This window comes from Pygocentrus nattereri, chromosome 11 (assembly GCF_015220715.1).
Source record: "Pygocentrus nattereri isolate fPygNat1 chromosome 11, fPygNat1.pri, whole genome shotgun sequence".
Lineage (NCBI taxonomy): Eukaryota > Metazoa > Chordata > Actinopteri > Characiformes > Serrasalmidae > Pygocentrus > Pygocentrus nattereri.
This window is the reverse complement of record NC_051221.1, coordinates 37137809-37162521: the sequence shown is the minus strand read 5'-3', so window position 1 is coordinate 37162521 and position 24713 is coordinate 37137809. Positions and strand designations below refer to the sequence as shown.

The following is a 24713-nucleotide window of genomic DNA, read 5'->3' as shown; positions in this document are numbered from 1 at the left end:
TGGAGCAGGGCAGTGACAGGGAGGTGGGAAAACAAGCTCTTTTCCCTTTCAGCTCAGGTACTCACTCTGGGCCTTAATGAGAGTGCCTTTAAAAAGAAGAAGTATTCAATCATTTTTAATTGTTCAGTCTGGTACCGTTTGCTTCTTTTGTGTGCCTCAGATGAGGGGGACATCTGCTACAGTCCCCCCTTTGTAATAGTGATTAGTCTAATCACAGGTCATCTTTAGCTTCTTTTAACCATACATTCTTAAAAAGCCAAACAATTAATGCTTCCTCTAGTTGTGTGTTTGAGCAACATAGCATTCAAAGAAAACATGCCTTGAAGTCCACAAAATGTTAAAGTGGAAGGTATGTAGGCCTAAAGACAGAGCTGAAAATGGGCTTAAGTTATGATGAGATTATCTTAAACCTCCATAAAATCATGTCTATAGCAGGTTAAAAATAAACCTCAAAATATTCTTACATCTCGATGTGCGATTTTTAAATAACAACTGGTTTCAATTTACATCACAAGTGCACTTTAAACTGCTGCTTCCAAGGATACAGCAATGGAGTTTAAGCCACGTAATTAATTCAGGTTCAAAACTCAGGTAAAACTTTTTTTTAATTAAAAGTAATATGATTTTATGTGTGTACAACTGTTTAAAGCTGGGTTTGTTATTTATGTACGGACTAGTGTTTTTGAGCTCTGCTCAAAATGAACTAAAACGGTCACTACCAAAACAGCCAAGCCTTTGGTAAAGTTTCAGTAGCTTATGATTGTTTTGTTGGTGACAAAATGGAAACATAATTAAGGTATGGAATCATACAAAACAAAAGGGTTTCGATCTCTGCCTTTGAACTAACTTTGTAGAAAGATCCATCTCAGCACTAATGCCAGCGCTAATAATAGCCTCGTATTTTTACAGAACGTTTTATAGACTATATGTTCTCACATGAAGTGATTTAATGCTGTTTGAATGCTTAAGCCTACAGCTACACCAAGAGCTACCAAATACACCGAGAACGGTTTCTGATTAGAGAGAGAAAAAAAAAAAAAAAGAAAGTATGTTTCTCTGTGGCATTAATACCTTACCCTCCTTCCTAATATATACCAGACTAAGTGCTAACCTATGGAGAGGCTTCTTGCTTGGTAGAGTCATTATAATGAAAAAGGAATAATAAGGAATTTGTCCTACTCCAGTCTTACAACTTCCATCTAAAGTTTGCTTCAATGTAATTTTTTTTAACTGGCATGTCTCTAAACATCTTCAGATATTGCGAAGCGTCTATGTTAGCAAACCTTTACACTATATGAGGCCGTGTATGACGTGGTGTACAGTGTCCAATTTACCCACCATGTTAACAGCATCCTGATCGAATGGGTTACATTCGATGTTCTCTGGGTAGTGGGCCAGCACTTTGGACTTGAAGGTCCTTTTAAGTGGACTCTGGTCAAAGTTCTCACCTAGAAAAAGAGAAGGCATGAGAAAAAGTAGAAGAACAGCAAACAAGAAATTCTACACATTTTTTAGCTTTGATGTTTGGCCATGAAATGAGAACTGAGGAAGGCCGATACAGTCAAGTAAAAAGGAAGAAGCGATAAAATTCCTTTCATAAATGCATAAAGTAAACTGATGCTTCTGCATGCCTGAACGTTTGGAGGTACAAAAGAACCGTGGCTGAATGAGAATTCTGATCAAGGTCCTGTAAAATGGCCTTGTTCAGATTCTGGCCAGATGAACTTTTGTAACCCCACCCACACACACACATAATTCACCTGAAATACTATTTGATCTAACATGATCTCGTTAATAAGTTATAAACCTCGTCAGTGTTCAACTTGAGCCATAAAAGTAAATCTTAAGCAATCTAGCTTAATATCAAGCCACAAGCAGGTTAACTGAGCAGAACAAAAATCGCCATTTCACTGTGTAAATGTGACCCAAATCAGAGAAAGAACAATAAATCACTGCTGTAGCATCCTAATCCATACACTGACCTACATGCCTAATGCATTGACTGGACACAGGCATACGTGTGCACACACGGGCGCACACACACGCACACACACCTAACTCCAAGTTGAACCTACTCTCGCTCACCTATAGTAAGTCTGTATATTCAACATTATAAAGCAGGTATTATATCTAGTGAATGCACACAGGCAGGTGAGGGATGAGGAGGGGGATTAGCAGAGGCTACAGAGTGAGCAAGACAGGCACAGCACACGCAGCAGCACAGATTAGAGGATCAGAATGAGGTTAGCGCCAGGGGAGAGTGAAGGAGGGGGGGGGAAAAAACAGGTATGTGACAAAGCAGCTGAAACACTAAGAGAGAAAACAGGCCAGAGAGAGCAAGAGCAAAAGAGAGAAAGAAGTGTGATGACACTGACTGGTCATGTGACAGGGCTGTGATGTGGCAGAATGAGAGCTGCGCTCTGAGAGGGACAGGAGAGCTACATTTCTTTATTACAGAGTGAGCACGGTATATCACCCCCGGTGTGTGAGTGTGAGAGAGAGCAAAAGAAAGAGTGAAAGAGCAAACGTTCACACCTGGTATTAACATCTGCCTTGAATGATCTGATAAGTGTAGAGGGAGATGTAAAGCTATTATGTTGCATCTCCAGTCACCACTAATGCACTTTAGCATTCACATTACTAAAGTCATGTGGCCCTGTGCATCTCCGACCACCTCCAAAGGTGTTTTGCTAAAACTAAAACCAAAGCTAAAACTGGTAATGCACTCTTAAAATTAAAACTAAAACTAAACAAAACCAAACCAAGAAAACTGAACAGAAATAAAAAACAATGAAGACAAACTGACAACCCTGGATAGGAATCACTGAAGACACATTAGTGCCAGATGTGAGATCCTTGCTGCTGTTGCATGATGTTTTACATAACTGATGTGCTGCCAACTGAATGTTAAATGCACACACATCTGCACCTACAGTGCTGTGAAAAAGTATTTACCCCTTTCCAGATTTCTTCTATTTTTGCTAATTTGTCACATTTAAAGATTTCAGATCACCAAACTAATTTTAATAGGATAAAAACAACACCAGTAAACACAAAATGTAGCTTTTAAATGACCTTTCAATTCATTGAAGATACAGATTTATTCAAAACCTATATCATCCATGTGAAAAAGTAAGTGGCCTCCTAAACCTAATAACTGGTTGTGCCACCCTTGGCAGTATCAACTACAATGAAACGTTTGTGATGGCTCGCGATGAGTCTTTTACACCCCTGTGGAGGAATTCAGGCCCACTCTTCTTAAGGTCTTGCCTCAGCATCTCAAAGGCATTCATATCAGGACTCAGCCATTCCAAAAACTTCCTTTTGTATCTTCCGAGCCATTCAGAGGTGAACTTGCATGTGTGTTTAAGATCACTGTCCTGCTGCATAACCCAACTGCGTTTGAGCTTTAGGCCACAAACTGACATTCTCCTTCAGGACTTTCTGATAGAGAACAGAATTCATGGTCCCAGAAATCAAGTTATCCAGGTCCTGCAGAAGCAAGGCACCTCCGGACCATCACACTACCACCACCATGTTTGACAGCTGGTCTGATGTTCTTATGGTGGAATGCCGTGTCAGCTTTACGTCGGATGTAACAGGACCCATATCTTTCAAAAAGCTCAAACTTTGACTCATCGGTTCACAGAATAGTTTCCCAAAAGTCTTGGAGAACCATCTAGATGTTTTTCGCAATTGTGAGATAAACCTCTGTTCTTTTTGGACAGCAGTGGTTTGCACCCTGCAAACTACCATGGATGTCACTTTTGCCCAGTGTCTTATTGCGGAATTGTATACATTGACCTTAACTGAGGCAAGGCAGTTCTTTAGCTGGTCTGGGCTCTTTTGTGGCCTCCTGGATGAGTCGTTGATGCGCTCTTGGTACAATTCTGTTAGGCTGGCCACTGATGGGAAGGTTCACCAAATGTTCACTCTCACTGCAGTCCCAGAGCCATAGCAATGGCTTTGTAATCTGGCAGATTTCAGTGACCGTTTCACATCTGTATTTGAGTCTCTTTAGAACATGGCATCATGTGCTGCTTTTTGAGACCTTTTAGCCTGTTTCACATTGCTAGACAGATTTTAAGTGATATTTAGGTTTAGATGTTTAGGTCTGGCAGTAATCATGTCTGGGTGTGGCAGTGGGATTAACCCCAAGAGTCAACTGATTTTGTTTAAGTGGCTGATTTAGAAGCTAAGGGGGTAATTAGTTTTTCACATAGGACTAGGTGGGGCTGAACAGCATTTTTCCTTCAATAAATGAAATGATCAAGTAAAACAACATTTCGGGTTATTACTGTCAAAAAAAAAAAAAAGTTATTTTATGATCTGAAACATTCAAGTGTGACAAATACCCAAAAATAAAAGAAACCGCTAATTATCTCCATCAGCTCAGTAAATGAATATTAGCTAGTGATGTTAGGTAGGAAGGCTGAGGACTTGCTGTATTTTGAGGAGCATGTTTAGAAATCTGACTTTCGTTGCAGATTTGGCAATAAAAGTGTTGCACAGAAGTGAAGCATTTCATGTAGATAAACAACATCTCTTAAACAGGAGGCAGCTGCTCCAACCACAATTAAAAAGAACAAGAAGGGGTCTTAATGTCAGATGGGTGGCATCATTGTTTAGAACTGTTCATTTTGATAGTTTAAAGGCTTTAGAGCAGGGGTGCCCAATCCTGGTCCTGGAGATCTACCATCCTGCAGAGTTTACCTGCACAACTGATCCCAGTAATAAATGCCTTTGGGAGTATCTAAATATTAGGTGTGTTGAAATGAAAATGAATGGGTGTATTGGTCTAAACTCTCCAGGGTGGTAGATCTCTGGGATCTTTGTGATGATGCTGAGAACTCCAGATATTACCACAAACCAAACTATATTTTACCCCCATTGTTGACAATTATGGAAAAGACCACCATCTCTGAAACTTTAATTTAACCCCTTGCTGTGAAGCCCACCACATGTGTGTATAAACAGTATTAGGAATAAACAAGAGCACTGAGGAGGAGGAGGGTTCGAGACAGCAGCAAGCAGCATGAGCAGTTTTACAATAACAAGTTCTGAGAAGAATGACCCACATTTCAGCACTGCAGCCCTACAGAGACCAACCTGCAGTAACAGTGAGCAATGGGGAATAGAAGCAGTGGAGGTTTAACTAGAACGATAAGGGGGAATTAAAAGAAGGCCGAAGTGAAGCAGGGAAAGGGGAGTCCAAAAGAGAGTGAGTGATTTAGAATAAGATGATTATGGCAGGGGGGGTTGTGGCAGAGGAGCAGAGGGAAAGGCAGTAAGGGCAGTAAGGGATAGCAATGCTGCCGATTATAACGTTGAGGTTTACCTGCAGCCACGGCCTCCGGCTCCCTGCCCTGACGGTCTGCCTCTAGCCATTGGTACAAAGCTGAGATGGCACGAGCACAAAACACACACACAGAAAAAAACAAAACAAAAACGCAAATGTCAAATCAAAACAAGACAAAAAGATGGAGAAGCAAAACAAACAATTAACACAGGCAAGGCTGTGAGTGTGAGTCCAAACAGCAAATGTCATGGTCAACACAGTGAGCTTTAGCAGGTGAAAGGCAGGTTAATGTGGGCAGAGCAGGAATAAGGCAGTGGAACTGGAGCCTGTTGGAGAGGGAATGTTAATGGGGAATGTGATGAGAGCTTAAGTTGGTTGTAATTTCTGCAACAGTAGCTTCACACCCAGTGCACATGAAAAACATCTTGGAATAATTGCAGAAGATACAGAGGATGGTTTTGAATATCAAAAATAAACGTCAATTAAGATACATACTGACTGCTTTTTAGCTTTTGACACTGGCTGCCATATAATGAAATCTGTTTCTATTTAGGCTAACTGACAGACATTTCTGCTAATTTTAAGTCGTAGACAAAATGGACCAAACCCATGACTAAAGTATACATGAGAAACCTATGCATGTTATTAAAACCGGCCTCATACTCAAACGGTCGGCTTTAGAACAGAGACTGTAATTAGATCATGACTCACACTGTGTGTGTACATGCGTCACTGCTGAGTGTACACAAAGGAAGCATTTGCTGGACTTACCTGAATCCATTGCAAGTACTCTTATCTCTAAGAAAACTCACCACCACCATCAGTAAAACCACCACCACTTACAGATATTAACATAAAATCAACCCCAACACCACCACAACCACTAGAATTCCTTAAACCACCACAATCGTTATCAGTAACCATCACAACCACCATCAGTAAAAACCACAACCACCACCATCAATCATCCCCCTAATCAAACCCAACACCACCACCATTATAATCCTTACAGCCACCACACCATAGTAATCAGTAACCATCACAACCAACATAAGTAAAACCACCACTACCACCAATCATCAGCATAATTAAACTACCCAACAACCACCATCACAACATAGAGATGTAAAATAGGACAATAAATCACTCAACTAATCAAACCTCCAACTAATCCAACATTAAAATATATCTTAATGTTATATTTTGACTATAATCGTCCAAATCATCATCGTTGTCAGTTAAACCACCACCACCATCATCACCAGTGAAAAAAAGAACCATTACCACAGTCATCATCATCATCATCATCATCATCATCATCATCATCATCATCATCATCATCATCATCATCATCATCATCATCATCATCATAACCACTAGTTGGGTCAGTGGTGTGGACATGCCATATAAAGGCTAAATGAGCAGTCTAGTAGCTGGGAACAGGTTTTTCCACAAAAGAAAACAGATGATGAAAAAGATGCATGGCAGAAGGGTCCAGCAGGTAGAACAGCAATGTTGTAGTGTTTAGAATTGACATGTCCTTGCTTTAGGACTTGTGTGGCCTTGGAGCACTAATAAAGGAAAGATAGATAGGGAGCACAGTGCCTCATGGGTAGCCTTTGACCATGTTAAACAGTCTTGCATAACACATAAGCCATGGCCAGACGGCACTGTTCGTATTCAGCTTAATAAACAGATCACAAAAACTCTGCATATAAATCTCACATAACTGAACATCATTCTGATCATTATGAGGTTCTGATGCAAATGTAAGACCCACAGGTATCTACACTATGAGTGTGCTTCCAGCATCCAACCTATGCTGAGCCTACACACTCTGGGAAGCTGGCATGGTTCCACTGATCTTTAAAGTAAGCTGTTCTGAATGTTCAGGATGCAGCCATAAAGCAGCAGGCTGAATACCGATCAGCTCAAACACCACGATTACCATGTTCCATTAAAATTCATTGCAAACTTCACACCCAAGCAAACTATCCCTGTTAATCACAAACATGGGCTTTTTATAGCATGGTGCTGATATACCACGTCTTGAGCCTGTTGTGTTCCAACCTACGCAAAGCCCTAATGAAGAGACTGCCTTTATTTGGATCTTCTACAAAAGTAAGAATTAAATAAGAGATCCAATTAATAATCAGCTCACTGAGCTGATCTTAAATCTTGTCTAGGCAGCAAAATATTGTGTATTTACTTCAGTGGAGAATCAGTGCCATTAACAGTAGCGCTGCATGTTTGTGTAGTCTTATCTGAGGACACAGGTTACCTGATGAGTTGGAGCTTAAACAAAGAGCAAAGTTAACATGACTGGACAAGTGTGTGTCTCACACAAACACACACACAGAGGCAGGTGAAAGCCCTTTGACCCTTTTGCACCATCTCTTATGACACTCATGAAGCCAAGAACCCATAAAGCAGCTTTAAAAAGCTTGCATCATGGATAATCAAATTTGTCTCTTTTATAAAAGAAAACTGTGCGACATACATTGTTAAAAAGTGTCAAAATCCTTCCTTTCACTCCCAAGTCGTTCATACATGAAAACTAAGCTGTAAAACAGCCTGTTTTGAGTTCACCGTTTCAATGAGGTCAAAAGAAACTCATTTAAATATGTCCACCTATTCAGCCTATAGCTGTTTAGCTCTGCCCAGTCACAATGAAGTTCTAAGCAGTGTTTCACCTCTGAGTGCTTTTTTGAATGAGGCACATTAAAGCACAGCCAATCAGATCAGAGATCGATCACACACACACACACACACACACACACACACACACACACACACACACACACACACACACACATATATACACACATACACATATATACACACATACATACACACACACACACACATATATACATATACATATACATATATAGGCCACTTTCTTATATTAAAAAGCCTATATTTTTCCTGGCTACATAGGTTATCAAATAAATAAATAAATAAATAAATAAATAAATAAATAAATAAATAAATAAATAAATAAATAAATAAGGTATTAGCTGCTGTAATTGCAACCGAAATATTTTCTGCTAGGGGTGCGGGGAAAAAAAAAAATATTCAATTCTTCAAAAAGTCAAAAATCGATTATTTAAATTAATTTACAACATAAATGTTGAGGGAACGCAATGGGCAGAACTTGGACGTGGGTAAGTGCAGCGTCTGGCCAGTCTGTGGCAGCACAAACACCTGTACGAGTGAGAAAACCGACCAGCTCTGCATTAAAGCCAGGTTAGGTCAGGAGTCACAGCACAAATGTTAAGAAGAGACTTTGTCCTTTCAACAAAGTCAAACCACCTCACATTTAATGCCCAGTATGTCTCAGTGTGTGCTGAGGTCCTAATATAGGCTAAAAAAAATATTTTACTTAGCTCTGCTTTAAGCTTTAGCTGCTTTCCTCCTCTCTGCCAGAAAACCTTTCCTCAGAAGCAGAGCAGCTTATTGTAAAATGTCCCTCGTTGTTCGGCTGTTTTACACGGCTGAAGTCACTTCTTATTCACCAGCTTCTTGTTCAAATTTTCCCGTTCCACCTTAAATTCTGCCTGAGGCGCCGAATGCAAAAGCGGCACCATTTAAGGCGGAACGGGAAAATATGAAGTCACTTCTCTTTCGAATTCACAACTGTAGTGTTTGACAGTCTCTCGTTGCAGATTTAACGTACCAGGAAACCAACGAAGGTACTTATAAATGCGAATAAGTCTCCAAATGGTTGTCTTGGCTAAATCTCTCTGCCTTTTCATGGCTACTAGCCAGGAGAGACTGTTGCCAAGTGACCTGCAGTCTCATTGAGAAACAGGGTTTTCGCGCCGAGTTGCTCACGTCCCATCTCTGATATTTTACTGACACAGTGACCCCGACTCTCTAACACGACCACACCAGGAGCTATAAAATCACTACAGAAAATGGGCAGGACGGCTGTAATGTGCTGAGTGGACGTCCATTATCACTGGATCTTATTTCACCGTAACAGCGCATTTTATCACAGATGAGCGGCAGCAGCGTCTCACATGCTCCAAACAAAAGCAGTGAATGAGAGTCTTCCAGTTCATGAACCACATCGCTTCCATTTGATTTATTAATAAAAGATATTGGAAGTAAATTCATTATAGATCATTACAAATACTTTGCTTTAAAAGTACCAAGTCGTCACACAGTGAGAAAATAAAGAGATCCTGTACAGATAAAAGATAATCGTTTTATAATCGCACCGCAGCCCTCTGAATCGTAGTCGAATCGTAAGATGCCAAGAGATCCCCACCCCTACTTTCAGCCATGTGTGATTTCTTTTACTAGGGTCTTTGTACTTTGCATGATCCAAAACTTAATGAATACAGAGGGGCAACCCAGACACATCTGTTAATAACACTCCGCCCATGTGGAGCTCTGAAGACGCATCCTCAGACAATGGAATGCTTTTGTTTAGAGCTGTGTAGCTGCCACAGGCACCCTGCATAAAGCTGAAACCAGTTCAACTTTTCTTACCATACCGCTTGCAGTCCCAAAATCCCTAACACGCGTTCTCTACTCTGCACAGAAAATGAATGAGTGTGAAATTTTGGATGATGAATTCATGTATAGTGGACATGTACTAAGAGCAATGAATAGAGGTTGGAAAATGGTCAAGTAAAAATGAATTACAACTACTTTTTCCCTTCATGAAACCACAAAAAAGTGGACCTGAAGGGAAAAATGTATGGACCCTTTAATACTCCGGCGTTACTTGCAGTAGACGCAGATAATTAAAGCATAAACACCTGTGATTTTTCATCTGCATTTACACTGCATGCCAAGACACTCATGTATTGTGTGCATTTTTCTGTTAATATTACATGCAGTAGAAGCAGATTTGAAAAATGTATATTAAATATATTTTGTATACTAAATAAATAAAAGTAATTAATCTAAGTAAATACAAATAAACACAAAATGTGTGATATGGGCCCTTTAAAACGCGTCTGTGCCATCTGTGTTGAAACTATGATGACTATAAAACCTCGACGATGTTTTGTGTACAAATCTCACCCGTTCAGCCTGTATATGAGGAGGTGATTCACACGGAGGCGAAAAGCTTCTTACAAGACTGATGAGAAAATTGCGAGTCTGAATGCAGATGATGACCTGACCAAGATAAGCAGATCGTCATCAGTGGATTACAAGATATTTTCATACTTTTATAGATAGAAGTTAAATTAGCTTTTTTTTTTTTTACATTTAATTAGTTATTCAAACACATTGAATGCTTCCTGCTTCTAAAGCACAAATTAGCTGTAGAAATTCAGTGATATTTCCGAGGGAGAAAACATCACGTGTGCTGAATGTCAGCATGTGTCTTATTCAAATCCATCCAGAGGGCTTTTCTTGTTAGCTGCTTCATCGCTCTTACAGCTGGTTTCAGTTTCTGACACACACTGGCTCAGGCAAACAAACTGCCTGTCAGCAGCTACAGTAGCTTCTCTACAACCATAAAAACACCACTGACTCGATTGCAAGGTCTGCAATTAGTACAAGGAAACGTGGAGATGAAAAGAGAGAAAGGCAGTTCTTGAAGGCCGTTTTGAGATGATTAGTTAAAGCAAGAGGTTCTCATCATTACTGATATTGATGATGATGTCAGCCAAGGGGATCGAACCGGCAACCTTCCGGTCACAGGGCTGGTTCCTTAACCTCCAGCACACGACTGATTCACATTGCTCTCAATCATTTTTCACAAAATCAAGTTAAAGCATCCTCAAAAAACAATTCAACATGAAAACAAGTTTCAAACGGATGCATGCATATAATGTTCAATTGCAATATGAACAGGACAAACTTTTACTGGACTACAGAACTTTTACTTTAAGAATGTTCCTCATACTTGCGTCTCTTTTACGTCCTTTGAAAAATGCTTTAGAACCCAAAGTGATCTTCTGCAGAAGAAGGGGTCTTTTGGAGCGATTCTGAAGTGATTCATGGGGTGAAAAATCACTGTCACCACCAACACAACACACATTGTACATGGGTGCAGAGTCAATACACAAAATGAGATCATGCTCTGCAATATAAAGCAGGAAGTGCACCTACTCAAAATATTCACTTCAGATAAGCACCCAAAACGTCAATTTAAACATTTTCTTAACTATATAAACACAGCAATTTATACTCAACTTTTTAAAATTCTGCCATCTAGAAAATGCTGACCATATTCAGACTATTCAGACTGATTATCTTCAATTAATGACCGCCTCTAAACTTTGCAGTGACCGATCAGCTGCTTTGCATAGTTTTTCTTTATGCCACTGAGAGAGAGAACAGCTGTTACACACCAAACCTGATTTTTTAGACATCACAGACAAGACCACATTTCTTTTTCTAGGAACAGCTTACAAATGAACATATTGATACTATTTAAATTCCTTTTTTATTATTGACTACTTTTCAGGAAAAAAAAAAAAAAAAGTTTGTCCTCTCTAGCGGATGAAAATTCGAGCTAGTAAATAAGCAAAACATGAAGTAATTTGCATATGACTGGAGTTTTTTTAAACAAAGGTCAGTTTTGGTTGTTCTCTCATGTGTCCCAGACAGTCATTCACCTGTCCTTCAATTGAAGCTTTAGCCTTAGCTGGTACACACACACACACACACACACACACACACACACACACACACACACACACACACACACACACACACACACAGTTTAATACTGTGTAATACAAGCATTCTGTTTTAATCTATTAAATGGGGGCCAAATCGAGTTATAAAGATAGTCTGATGTTATGTAAGTAGATTTGCTGTGCCAGTGACATAACAGTATTTACTGCATTTTTTTTAAATAAATGTTGATGAACACCGTTGCCACTAGACACCACACACACAGTATTAATCAACCCAACAATGTGCATAAACAGGCCGTTTTCTCCCAACGGCTCCCCCTCACCTTTCTCAGAGAAGCATGACCTGGACTGACATAAGCAGATGTCAGCTGAAGACAAAGATGATATAAAGAATAGACAAAGCCAAAAAAAAGAAACCAACCAAATTTAGCCACAACAGTAAATCAAAATGAAAGTTAAATCCATCTACATAGCTGTTTGCATAAGTACCAAAAGCGGTGTTCGTTTTCCCAAACATCAGTGAAATCACAAGATAATACCACATCAGTTGTATTATTTTTCTAAGAACAGCTTCAAAATGAACATATTGGTACTATTTATACTCCTTTCAGTTGCTGATGCATCCATGAGTCTGTACCAAGCTGCCCCTGCCTCGACTAATGCTGTCCATTAACAAGACTGAATGTTTTTAGGGGTCACCGAGGACCACAGCCACAAGGCCAATGCTGAAAACAGATCATTCGAGTTCTCTAATAAAATAATAATGTATTTTGGCTCTATGTGATGGACTGGCGACCTGTCCAGGATGTATCCTGCCTTCTGCCTGAGTCTGAAAGAATGTGTAGCTGTCAAGAAGCTGTTAATGAGAAAAGATAGACAAAAAAAATTAAAATCTGCAAATCACACAGGAAAGCTGCTGGTGTTTTCAGAACAATAGACCAGCAGAACAATAGAGCACCTCAGAGTCCAGACCTCAGTATCAATGAATGCCTTTTATTTGGATTGTGAGAAGCAGAAAATGAAACCAACTGCTAAGACTGAACTTTGTAGGAGTGGAAAAATAGCCTATTAGAGCAGATTTCTTTGGAAGACTGAAAAGGAAATAAAAACATACTTGGTGGTTAAACACGGTTTCCTGAGGCTGAGAAAAGGAACAACTTGTCTCTGACTTACACGTTACTGTGCATTTCATAGTTATTACTCATGTTGGTCATGTGTCCTGACCTAGACATGTCAAGGCAACCTTGCTCTTTCATGAGATTTGCATACCTACAAATTAACACACACTTCACATATATACACAAAGAACTGGATTAAGTTGACACTGGAGCCAATTCAAACATTCTTAAGCAAGACAGTTTATTAATCAGTGTTAGATTTTTGCTGATTCCGCCTTAAATGTGGTTTCACAAGCTGCTGCAACACAGATGTAAATATGTAAGCAGAGCCGCAGAACAGCACAGCGTCACACTACAGTCCTCCCATTAGAGATCAGGTCAATAAAGATTAAAGAGACGTGTTCAGAGAAGTCTGAAGAGATTACACTAACGGGCTTACAGACCCACTCCTCACCATCTCTGCACTGCACACAAGCCCAGTCACTAAGCCAGAGGAAAAGCAGAGAGCGCTTGAATCATCACCTAAACCAGACCCTGGTCTGCGGTCCATTTCCTATAGAAATACAATGTGTTGAAGTAGCCAAAGCGGCTGGACATGTCCAAGCTCCCTTCCCCCAAAAAAGTCCCATTAGAGGGCAAAGTCAATTGAAAGCCTGGGAGGTGTGACTGCATTAGCATAGCCATTGTCTTCCTGTCCTAGCCAGAGTTCTCGGACAGATGGCCAAGCATTCAGTGCACTAATACCCCTATAAAGGTCTATAGACCTTCACTACCCAGCTCTGTATCTGTCTCCAGTTACAATACACAGTGAAGAACGTTATTAAACAGCAATAAATGGAGACACGTTATATGTAAGCACAAACACAATGCTCCTCTTGACCCACTGGATCTGCTGGTCTTAGCATAATTAAAGCACTCGCATTGTTCAATGCCAGGTTTGCATGGCACGGACAGTGAAAGCTCTGTTGGTTACTAAATCCATAAGGGTCCCTTTAAGAGTGTTTCGAACCATAGTGCAGCAGTGAATATCATTAGACTAAACAGAAACACAGTAAAAAGACTTGGGAAAAGACCGACTTGCTATGTTTTGACACCAGCTATCCACTGCATTTTAACTGAGAAAAATAGGGCCATACTGTTACACCATAGGGTAACAATACGTCACAGGAGGGAGAACACTGATTACTTTACTTACACAGGACCAGAATGAGATAATATGCTGGCACAGACTAGGCAAGGTGTTAAATCCTATATAACTGGGGGTAACTGAAAGTGAGACTGCTGTTATATGGGCAGAGGTGTGAAAGATGGAGACAGCAAAACAGTTTGAAACATCCTGAGACACAGCAGAAGTCATACTAGACCAGGTGCAGCACGTTTCATGGGGAACTGAAACCATAAAGAAGCTTCTGATAACTAGTGCATAAAACTGAACAGTTGTGAGAGACAGACAGAGAGACAGACAGAGAGACAGACAGAGAGACAGACAGAGAGACAGACAGAGAGACAGACAGAGAGACAGACAACACTGGTTGAGTATGGATACACACAACTGATATCATTAAGAACCAAGCACTGTAAACTCACTGATTAAAGAGGATTTCCTTTGATTTTTTTAATTCCTGTAAAATTCAATCATTATTATGTAAGCAAAGTAATTCAGAGTGGTTTGATGTAAAATGCATCATTCCTGAAAAGCTCACCAGGTCATAATTGGTCCCACGGTGGTGACAGGAACCAGATGTCTATAGAGTTTAATGCCTTAAAGTTACACACTATGGTTCTTCAAGGGTTCTTAACTAAAGAAAATGGTTCTATATATGAAAGGGCATCATGAAAGGGTTATTCCGACTGATGGAGAAGTGTTGTAGATGGTTCTATATACAACCTTTTTTGTTTAAAAAAAAAAAAAAAAAAAAAAAGCTCCTTTTATTGCAACAAGCCTGACATCATAACAGCAACTTTTCTCTATAGAGATCTTTTCAAAAAGGTTCTATAGAACCATCTAAAACACATTCTCCAGCTGTCTGAAGAACTTTTTCCATAATTAAAGGGTTCTTTGAGTGTTCAAGGTTCTATATAGAACTATTTTCTTACTAAAGAACATTTAAAGAAGCATCATTTTTAGGTTTGTACTTTCAAAAGCTACTATAAGGCCCAATCCCATTTCTTGTTTTTACCCCTACCCCTTGTTTTCGAGTGTAACCCTCCCCCTTGAAACAGTTAGAAGGGCTAGTGGTTGAAATATTGCCCCTATGAAATGGGACGACCCTTCAAGAACCGGATACATCAGTTGTCATCGGTGACTTTTACGTAAACAGACGAGACGAGGTTTTCCGGCCATTTCCAATACGCCGCCTCCGGCTGTAGTGATCTCCCCTGTGTGTCACATGACAGGACAGGTGAATCATATTTAAAATAGCCTGGAAAAATAACCAGGACGCGTTTTCCTGCTTTGTCTCCAGACTACAGCATTAATGGTGTATCACACTGACATTTGCCGTTTATCCATGGGGAGACTGGAAAGCCTGGGCGCTCCAATTCATTCACAACTTCGGTTTTACGCATCAATCAAACGAATCACCGAACAAAAAATAGAGCACAAACAAAAAACAACATCACTTCATTAACAGCTACTGGCGCTGCTCTGTAGGCGACCCTGCCGGCCTGCAGTGACAGCAGAGGAGGGGAAAGTTCAGCTCCTCACTGCTTAAATACATTTAGGGCATCATCCGCCTTCAAAGAGTGGGGCAATTATTTATCACCACCAAGAATTCTTCGGTGATATGAAGCTGAACTTAGCTTTTTAATCGCCAGCTTCATGATCGAATTTTCCTGTTCCACCTTAAATGGTGCAGCAACCTCACGTACCAGAACGTAACTGCTGCGCCATTTAAGGTGGAATGGAAAATTCGCCAGGTAGCGACAGAGACATCAGCGTATTACGAAGGAAATGACCATAAAGCACTATTACGATGGTTCTTACAATACAGCGGCTTTTTAACAGAGAAATACTGACGTTTATGTGTCTCTTTGGTCGCTTGAGCAGCCATCATGCCGATGATTCGCAGGGCATTCTAGGGATTTTTCTCATAGCACTCTGTTTGTAGTGCGCCTCTGAAAAAACTGTTTGAAGGGCCATGTAGCCCTAACACTTCACCCTACCCCTCCATCTCAACAACAATCAGGACACCCTACCCCTAGATGTGAACGCGCAAAACGAAAGGGTAGGGCGAAGTGTTAGGGGCAAGGGGTGAAATGGGACTGGTTCTAAGAAAAGGTTATAAATTGGCAGCTGAATGCCTGAGACTTTAATTAGTTTTGAGGTAAACCAGTTTTAAGATACAGTATATGCAGGGCATTGTGAGGCAAAAACCTATTTATGACTATTTTACCATCAATATTATATATCGAAATTAGAGATGTAGGTTAATTTTGGATTGTAAAAAAAAAATTGGCTATGTTTGCATTTTTGGCATCAACTCTGGTTTCTGAAACCACCGTTGTAAATACATCAGTGTCAGCCTTCTCTATCAAATACCACTTCACATCAAACCATCTAAAAGACTATGAACACATCTCAATGATTAGTTTAGATTGCACATCAGTTGCACTTCACACTGTGTCATCATGTCATAAAGACATAAGACGATTTTGGCGTATGAAGTCCAGCAGCTAAAGACATACTGAAAGACAAAGCAGGCAAATGCATTACAACTCCAGATAAATGTTTATTATGCTATTAAAAACCTAAAATCAAGTGGTAGCAAACTCACAACAAGTTCAGAAGCCCATGCCTCATGGTTTTTAGACTGTAACCTAGAACAGCGCTGTGGATATTTTGGTCCACCACACTTCAAGGAAAACAAGTTCATTCGTCTCCACTGGTCAGGCTGCTCAGCACTGAGGTTTCCAAACATTCCACACATTCTCAAGTGTTACTTTATCCTCTGAGTAGGGCAGATGCAGAGGAGTGGTGAGAACCTCAGGATTATACAAAGTCATGATGACAAGATAAAAAACCACTAAAGCCTGGGACACCCTGCACAAGTTTTGTGCACAAAACTCAAACTGTACTGTGACCCTGATAAAAACAGTAAATGAAAGGATACTGAACACGCAGAGCAGAGTTCACAACATGGACTGTCTTCTTCCCAAAAGACACTGAAAGAATTTTATTTTCATTCAGTCATCTAGAACTACCCATTTCTTTTCTTAAAAATATCACTGATGATTTAAATACCTATAGTAGTCAAGCTCATATTTTGAAAATGACTGAAAACAGAAGCTGTTTTTTCAGACATTTTCAGTGCCTTAGCCTGCATGGTGCACAGCTGGGTTTAAATGTGGTTGGTATTCGGCGCCGAAACTCAAACACTGAAAGTGAAACTCGAAAAACAAAACATTAAAGCCTTTTCGTCTGGAAACAGAGAACAGATGTGCACGAAATATTAGAGTTGCACCAGCAGTTCATAGTACCAAAGATACTGCATCTGTCCACATTTACTAATCTTAAGGAGTGGAACAGGACAAGACTGTTACACAGGGCAAAAATGCACTAATATAATACATTTAGGCCATTAGATAATTGCAACAAGCATATTATTAGAGATGCACCGATATGGAAATTGATGACCATTTTAGAACCTTTCTTTATCCTGCAGAACAAAACAAGCCTGTCTGTTACTGTGCCTTTATGACCAACATAAGTAAATTCTCTTTTCTGATTGGTTGCTGAGTATTGTGCCTTATTCAAAAAGCAGTCAAGGCTGCATGCCAAGAAATTTCGATTCAATTTCAGTCCAACGTCGTCTGATATTAGGTTGAAATATTGGTCACATATAAACATCCGTCCAATGCTGAAAGGATTTCGAGTTCATCCCTATTATTGGTATAAGAGCTTAGAAACTTTTCCAATTCATTTGGAAATTGTGACAGACAGAGAGACAGACAGACAGCTAGGGCACAAAGAGCAACATATCCCAGTCAAGCCTGGACTTAACAGTTGCCCAGCATCACTGGGTCAAAATATAAAGGAGGATTACACAAGCTGACTTTGTTTTATTTTGTTTTTTTTCAGAGTTATCTATATCATAAGAATGGCAAACATGAATCACTAAGAGAGCTGAACTGCTCCAGGGCAGGCTGAGCAATGAGCTCAAGCAGGCATGGACAAGCCTGTTCTTGGCAAATTCAATCACGGCTTTCACGCCATGTAAAAAGATTCATCATTCATTCATCATAAATAAATATACATACATACTACATACACATTGTATATAAATAATATAATATATACACACGCGCACACACACACACTACATAATTTTTTTTTAAAATCAGTATTGTGATATGTTAAATTATGTTACTGTCGCCTCACAGCAAGGAGGGCCTGGGTTCGATTCCCCGGCCGGGTGACCGGGGTTCTCTCTGTGTGGAGTTGCATGTTCTCCCCGTGTCTGCGTGGGTTTCCTCCGGGTTCTCCGGTTTCCTCCCACAGTCCAAAGACATGCAGTCAGGCCAATTGGACATGCTAAATTGCCCCTAGGTGTGAGTGTTTCTGTCTGTCTGTCTTGCGATGGACTGGCAAACTGTCCAGGGTGTATCCTGCCCTCCACCCAATGACTGCTGGGATAGGCTCCAGCACCGCCCCCCCGCGACCCTGACGGAGAAGCGGCTTAGAAGATGGATGGATGGATGGATGGATGGATGGATGGATGGATGGATGGATGGATGGATGGATGGATGGATGGATGGATGGATGGATGGATGGATGGATGGATGGATGGATGGATGGATGGATGGATGGATGGATGGATGGATGGATGGATGGATGGAATGATTAGACACAATGAGCTTTTCTGACCATACTGTGGATACCTCGAGTACTAAAAAAACAGGTTTCATAAGAAAGAGCATAATTACTCCTGCTTAACTGAATTTAGTGCAATGCAGTATTCTAACATATCAATTGTCTGAAGAAGTGAAAAAAAAGGATATCAAAACATTAAGTATCGTGAAGATCTCTAAGTACTATGATATACTTTTGCCATAATACCCACCACCAACGAGACGTTTTCCTTTAATTAAAACTTCACTATTCAGGTCAGTTTAAAAAGGTACAGCAGGTAAGCTTTCAGACCGACTTCAGAGCCTCATCACTATAATACCTTTACTGCAATAGGCGGGTTCCACTCACTACACTACTTTTTCCTGTAATGGGTGATTCTATTTCACCTTTAAAAATAGTTGAAATACGTCAACTGGACAATCCGCTCAAATTACACCACCACCAGCTCTAATAAAGCATTTAGTGCATTAGTGTTGGTAGCGGCTTAGGCAACTTCTAAGCTTAGCTGTCTGCCATCCAAATACCACATACAAATTAAGCCAGACTGATAGTGAGGGGTTTGATAAAGACCTCAGCGAATCTCAATCAGCTGAGCTTATTTTGTGACATAACACAGACAAAAATGCCAAAAAACAGCGCATTTCTTTTCGATAAAATGATTCAGTTCATCCAAACACAGCACATCAAGCTTAACATACCCCAAGTCCATTCTCAATTAAAGTAAGCACAGATGACAGATATATTAGAAGAAGAATGGGTGAATGATTTCAGGGCTGGAATGAAATGAACAGAGCTGGGAGGGGGGCGTTTAGTCACCGTAAGTGTGGAAGTCCTCTGGGATTGGACAGCCGTGTAATCAGTCATGCAGAAACATAGGGAGGAGATCAACAGGAAGAGTGTGTTTCTGACCCTAACAATGAGAGCGGGGAAACGAGGCTCTCTGCGCTGCCAGAAATACATCAGAGCACAACGGGAAAACCCATCTCCCTCCCTCTCTTCTCCACGTTCACTTGGCCTCTCACCCACCAAGTTCTCCACTTGTTGTGCTGGAATTACATATGAACCTTTTAGCAGTTACAAACAGGGCAGTGTCCAAAATATCCACAAATTCAATGGGCTGGTTTCCCAGACTTGGATTGAGCCTAGTCTTGGACTAAACTGTAGCAGCACAGGAGAGTTCCCCTTGGAAATTTTTTAGGTTTAGGCTTGTTATGGGTCTGGGCAACCGGCCCAATATGGACAAACTCTTGGAGATAACGTGGATCAACATGGTCATCGCTGATATTACGAAACATATTTAGTGTATGAGAGAAACTGCTTCAACGCTGAATGTTTTGGGGGAGAACTAAACTTTCCAGCAGATATTGAACCTGCGATATAAATTACAATTCGTTTCTATAAACTGAGGTTCAGGCCTGTTATTTTGACCAAGAAGATGAACATTCCACTTTTTCTAACTTGAGGCTTGAACGCTGAACATTGTGTGCGAGACGGCCAGTTAATTTTGTCTGTAACATCACAAAACATGGCTTACTAACAGAGGGAAGCACCTTAATAAAGCTAAGCTAGTGATTTACACATGAGTTTTCTTGGGGAATACAAGGAAATTATGCCATCTCAAGCAAATGCTGTGCTCAGGGCTCAACCTGCAGCTTTAAAAGTTCAAGTAAACTGATCTTGGCACCGTTTAATTAAACAAAAACAGTAGGATTGGGATGGGGAAAAAAAGACAACTGCATTTATGTCTGGTGTGCTTTTCAGTGTCATATTGTTATCTACATCATATTGTGAAATTACTACCCATGGCCAGCCCAAGTTACACCAACCCACGACTTTGAAACAGAAGCCAGTTTATGATTAGAGGTTGATGAGTGAGGGATGAGGTGTCTTCTTTCCCACCACGAAGATAAACCGCAGGTGAGAACACTGCTACAGTGGCAGCAGAAACGAAACAATGCCCCTGCAAGGGCTGAGAGTTATTTATCTCGGTCAGCTGCAGCAGCATATTCTTCTACCCTTGAGACTGAGCTGTTGGGCAAGATGGCTTTTCAACAAGTGGTAACTTAATCTGTGATGTTCAGTGATTCTGCCTTTGTCTGAAGTTCAGCTCTTACAGAGGCACCATCATCTAGGCCACTTCAGGCTCATTCTACAATCTGAATCAGAATCTGATCAGCCAAGAATGTTTCTAAAGACTAAAAACGTTGGGAAAATAAAAATGACAGAATCTGTGCAGGTTTAGGTGAGACAGGCAAGAGATTTACCAGACAGGGGATTTATGTTTGGTTTACGTGGGCAGCTGGTACTCGGGAGAAGCCTACTGCCCCGTGCCCTTGGCCACAACACTTCACATTTCGGCCGATAAAAACGCAGAGCCTCTGAGCCGAGTGGTCACTTATCTTTCAGTTGTTTTTGTATTCTTCTTCTCCGATTTAACAGAACTGTTTGGTCAAAAATGGAAATAATTATCAAATTGGATTTTCATTGGAATTTATTACTACCACTTTCCACTGCAACAGCTAATGTGATGTGGTGATGTGGTGACCGTATTGATGAGCTGGTCCAACTTGGTGTTGTAGAAGCTGTTCCACTGGCTTAAATTTGCTAATCACGCAAATACAGTCTAACATAAAATAAGTTGTTAATTAAGCTCGTCACAGCAAGAGGCCGGAGTAGCTAAACAGTACCTAATGAAATAACCTGGTTTGGATGAGCGGATCAGATCAGCAGGAGGACCACCACAGTCTGCACAACTGATTTTTTTTTGTTTATTATTTTACTCTTTTGATAAAATCCTTTTGCAAAGCAACACCTGGGTGTTTCTTACTACTGAAGCAGTTTTTATAACTGTGGCCACAAGATGAATTTGCTAGGTGGTCGAGTGGCCACTGCAAATCTTTGTATGTGTCCCACTGGCTGTACTAAACAAAAGTGCATTACAATAAACAGATAAACATCATATGTGCACATTGTTATACGAGTACAACACCTAGCACAGTGCAGATTTATTTAGTGCGAACAGCAGTACGTTTCCCTAAACATTTGCCTTGAAAATGAGACTTTGGGGGCATTTCATGAACATTTTAGCCAGATAACTTCGGCCTAAAGTCAAGCCTGTCCAGCTGCATAAGAGCTGAGGGACTTTCCTATTGGACAATAGTTAACACTGGGCTCAAGTTATCCAGCTAGGTGCCTAGGTTGTGCACTAAAGCTGCCCTGAACGTCCTTAGAAAAACCTTAACACACAGACTGAGGGCTCTGCACCTAAACACAGAAACATACCCCATCACTAGACGGAAACTCCTTTGTCGTCCTACCACATTACATCATATGTTTACACCCGGTACAAAGATACACCCAGACAGTAACAATAGCCTATTTGCATTTTTAAAAATCAGCTAAAATAGATAGTTTCGCAGTCCAGAGTGGCCTCCGCACGGCATTACCCACACTTAAGTACAGTCTACACAATTACCTCATCTAAAGGAACAGCATGTGGACGGAGGCACAACACTGGCTCTCACACAGTTAACTGTTTAATGGTGTCAGGATTTACAAGGAGACAGACAGTCCCAGGCTCTTTAAAAACAGGGCCAGACAGGACAAGAGAGAGGGAGCTACAGGGATGGTAAGCATGGAGGTACACAAAAAGAAAACAGGACTCTTCAAGGCTAAAAGACTCATCTCCCTCATCCTTTAGAATTAAACAGGCTGTTTGTTATTGTACCTTCAAGAATAATATTCAAGTGACCTCTGTTCTAATTGGCTGGCCTATAATGTGCTTCAGTTACTAGTCTGGACCGGCTGTGAGGAGCTAAACTGCTGTAGTTAATATGCATATATGCAAATGTGTTCATGTTTGTGACATCCAAAAACATAAATGGCAATACAAAACAGGCTGTTTTATAGCTTGGTTTCCATATTAGTACCATACAGACTGGACATTGAACAGTACGTTTTCAAGACTTTAAGAGCCCCCTCTACTACGTCGTACTCCTACTTATGTATGGAAAATTTCGTTTCTCATGATATAGGCCCTTAAAACGACGACACCCAACTCACGCATTCATCTTCCCAGCCACATCATGTATACAGACTCATGTTGTCACTCCTGTGCGTCATTCTACGCCCGTTTCAACACCACATTTCGCCGATTACAATTCTTGACACCCCTATTTCCTTGATTTGCTATGAAATTAGGTTAGCAAACAGAATTATTGATCAAAGCTGAACTTGCATATTTTGTCTGAACCTAATCACAAGCACAGAGAGCAAAGCGAGGCCTGTGCTCATCAGTTTCACCGGCGCTACATCCTCAAAGCACGCACAGCCCAACATTGCCTAGAGCACAGACATTTAGCAATACTTGGAGAAAACAATGATTTTTAATGCGCCGTTCAAACGTCATTTAGAGACAGGCCATGACTGGTAATGCTTCTTAGTCATTTTATGGCCAAGGTTTATATTCACAACTGCAAATTCTCAGGCAAAAGGACATTTTTGGTTGCCTCTGAAAAGATGGAACATTATATAGCATTAATTCAGCCCTCTATAAAACAAAAAAAGCTATAAAAACTGTTAAAGCATGCATGTACTTCAACAGTTGTGTGGATTTGTGTACTCCCCTCGAAAATGTATGAATATATTCACTTATGTATACTTTTACACGCATCTGATGTTGTGTGCTGTGTGTTGCCTTCCACAAAAAAAAAATATAATAATAAATAATAATAATAATAATAATAATAATAATAATAATAATAATAATAATAATAATAATAATAATAATAAATCCTCTCTGGCCCACTTTCTTCCTCTTCTTTGTTCCTCAGGGGAAGGTTATGAGGTTATATACCCTCAAACTGCAACCCAATGGGCAATAACCCATTGGATACATATAAACCCTGATTAATAAAACCTGATTCATGATTATTTTAATCCCATCAGGAGCCGTTTACTCTACAGGAGACTTAACCTCAGAGAGGTAATGTCGCGAGATTTCCCGGTGACGAATGCTATTAAGTCGTTCGCTTCACTTGGTCTGGTTTAGTAACGTTAGTCACCATCATTCACACAAACACGCACAACAGACACATCAAGACTGGAGCACGAACTCGCATTAAAGCCCTCCGTGTCAGGCACCTCGTTATGAAACAGTGGGGCAGATAAAGCCTTCAGCTCTCGTAGCTCCATATCTCAGTAAGACTCAAGCGCGCTCCCGTTTAACAGACAAAAAAAAACCTACATTTTGTGAGCTCACGTTTTATCAGACATCACCGCAACGACACTTGTTTCTTACCGGCTAAAGCGTCGGGCTCCAGGCCCGTCTCGTTGTCTAATCCACATATTATGAAGTAGTGGGCGAAGCGGTGAGGCGCCGACCCACAGCCCGCTGGACCCGCGCTCATCTCGGCTTTGGGGCTCCGCTTTGTCCGCCGCTGATACTACGACCACAGCAGGTCCATGTCCAAACGGAGACGGTCAAATGAAGTCACTCGGAACACGGCCAGCCCGAAAAACGAGCCCAAGAGTTGAGCAACGAGGCTGCAGACGCTGACCGATCCTCCGCGCTCTCTGATCCGGAGCCTCGGCGTTCACTGACAGGCGACTCCGAGCCGCAGGCTGACGAGCGGACCAGACGCGCCCCAGCCAATCAGCGGCAACGCGCGCGGGCTCTTTAAAGGCCTCTCGTCCAATGAGCGTGCGCTTTTGCAAGCTGCCGTTGTTTTCAATGCAGGCTGTGAAAAAAGGATCTTTTGTTCATTCTTCAGTTCAGCGTATCCCTCTATCTGCCCCAAAGTGTAGCACAGACTTTCTGATGCACAGTTAATTCA

The 24713-nt window shown here is 40.8% G+C and overlaps 1 protein-coding gene across 13 annotated transcripts in view; it reads right to left on the bottom strand.

Annotated features, from left to right (window-relative positions):
• The window catches only part of dennd5b (DENN/MADD domain containing 5B), a 53328-nt gene extending 28844 nt beyond the window's left edge, over window positions 1–24484 (bottom strand). For 8 of the 13 annotated variants that reach the window (XM_017716374.2, XM_017716376.2, XM_017716378.2 and 5 more), the window contains exons 1-3: window positions 24179–24484; window positions 5339–5398; window positions 1339–1448 (exon numbers count right to left, since the gene is read on the bottom strand). In XM_017716374.2, the coding sequence (XP_017571863.1) occupies window positions 1339–1448; window positions 5339–5398; window positions 24179–24287 (279 nt within the window). In that variant the 5' untranslated portion in view covers window positions 24288–24484. The remainder of the gene's footprint in view (window positions 1–1338; window positions 1449–5338; window positions 5399–24178) is intronic. The other 5 variants (XM_017716377.2, XM_037542664.1, XM_037542668.1 and 2 more) reach the window with 2 other exon arrangements.
• Between the last annotated feature and the right edge of the window lie 229 nt (window positions 24485–24713).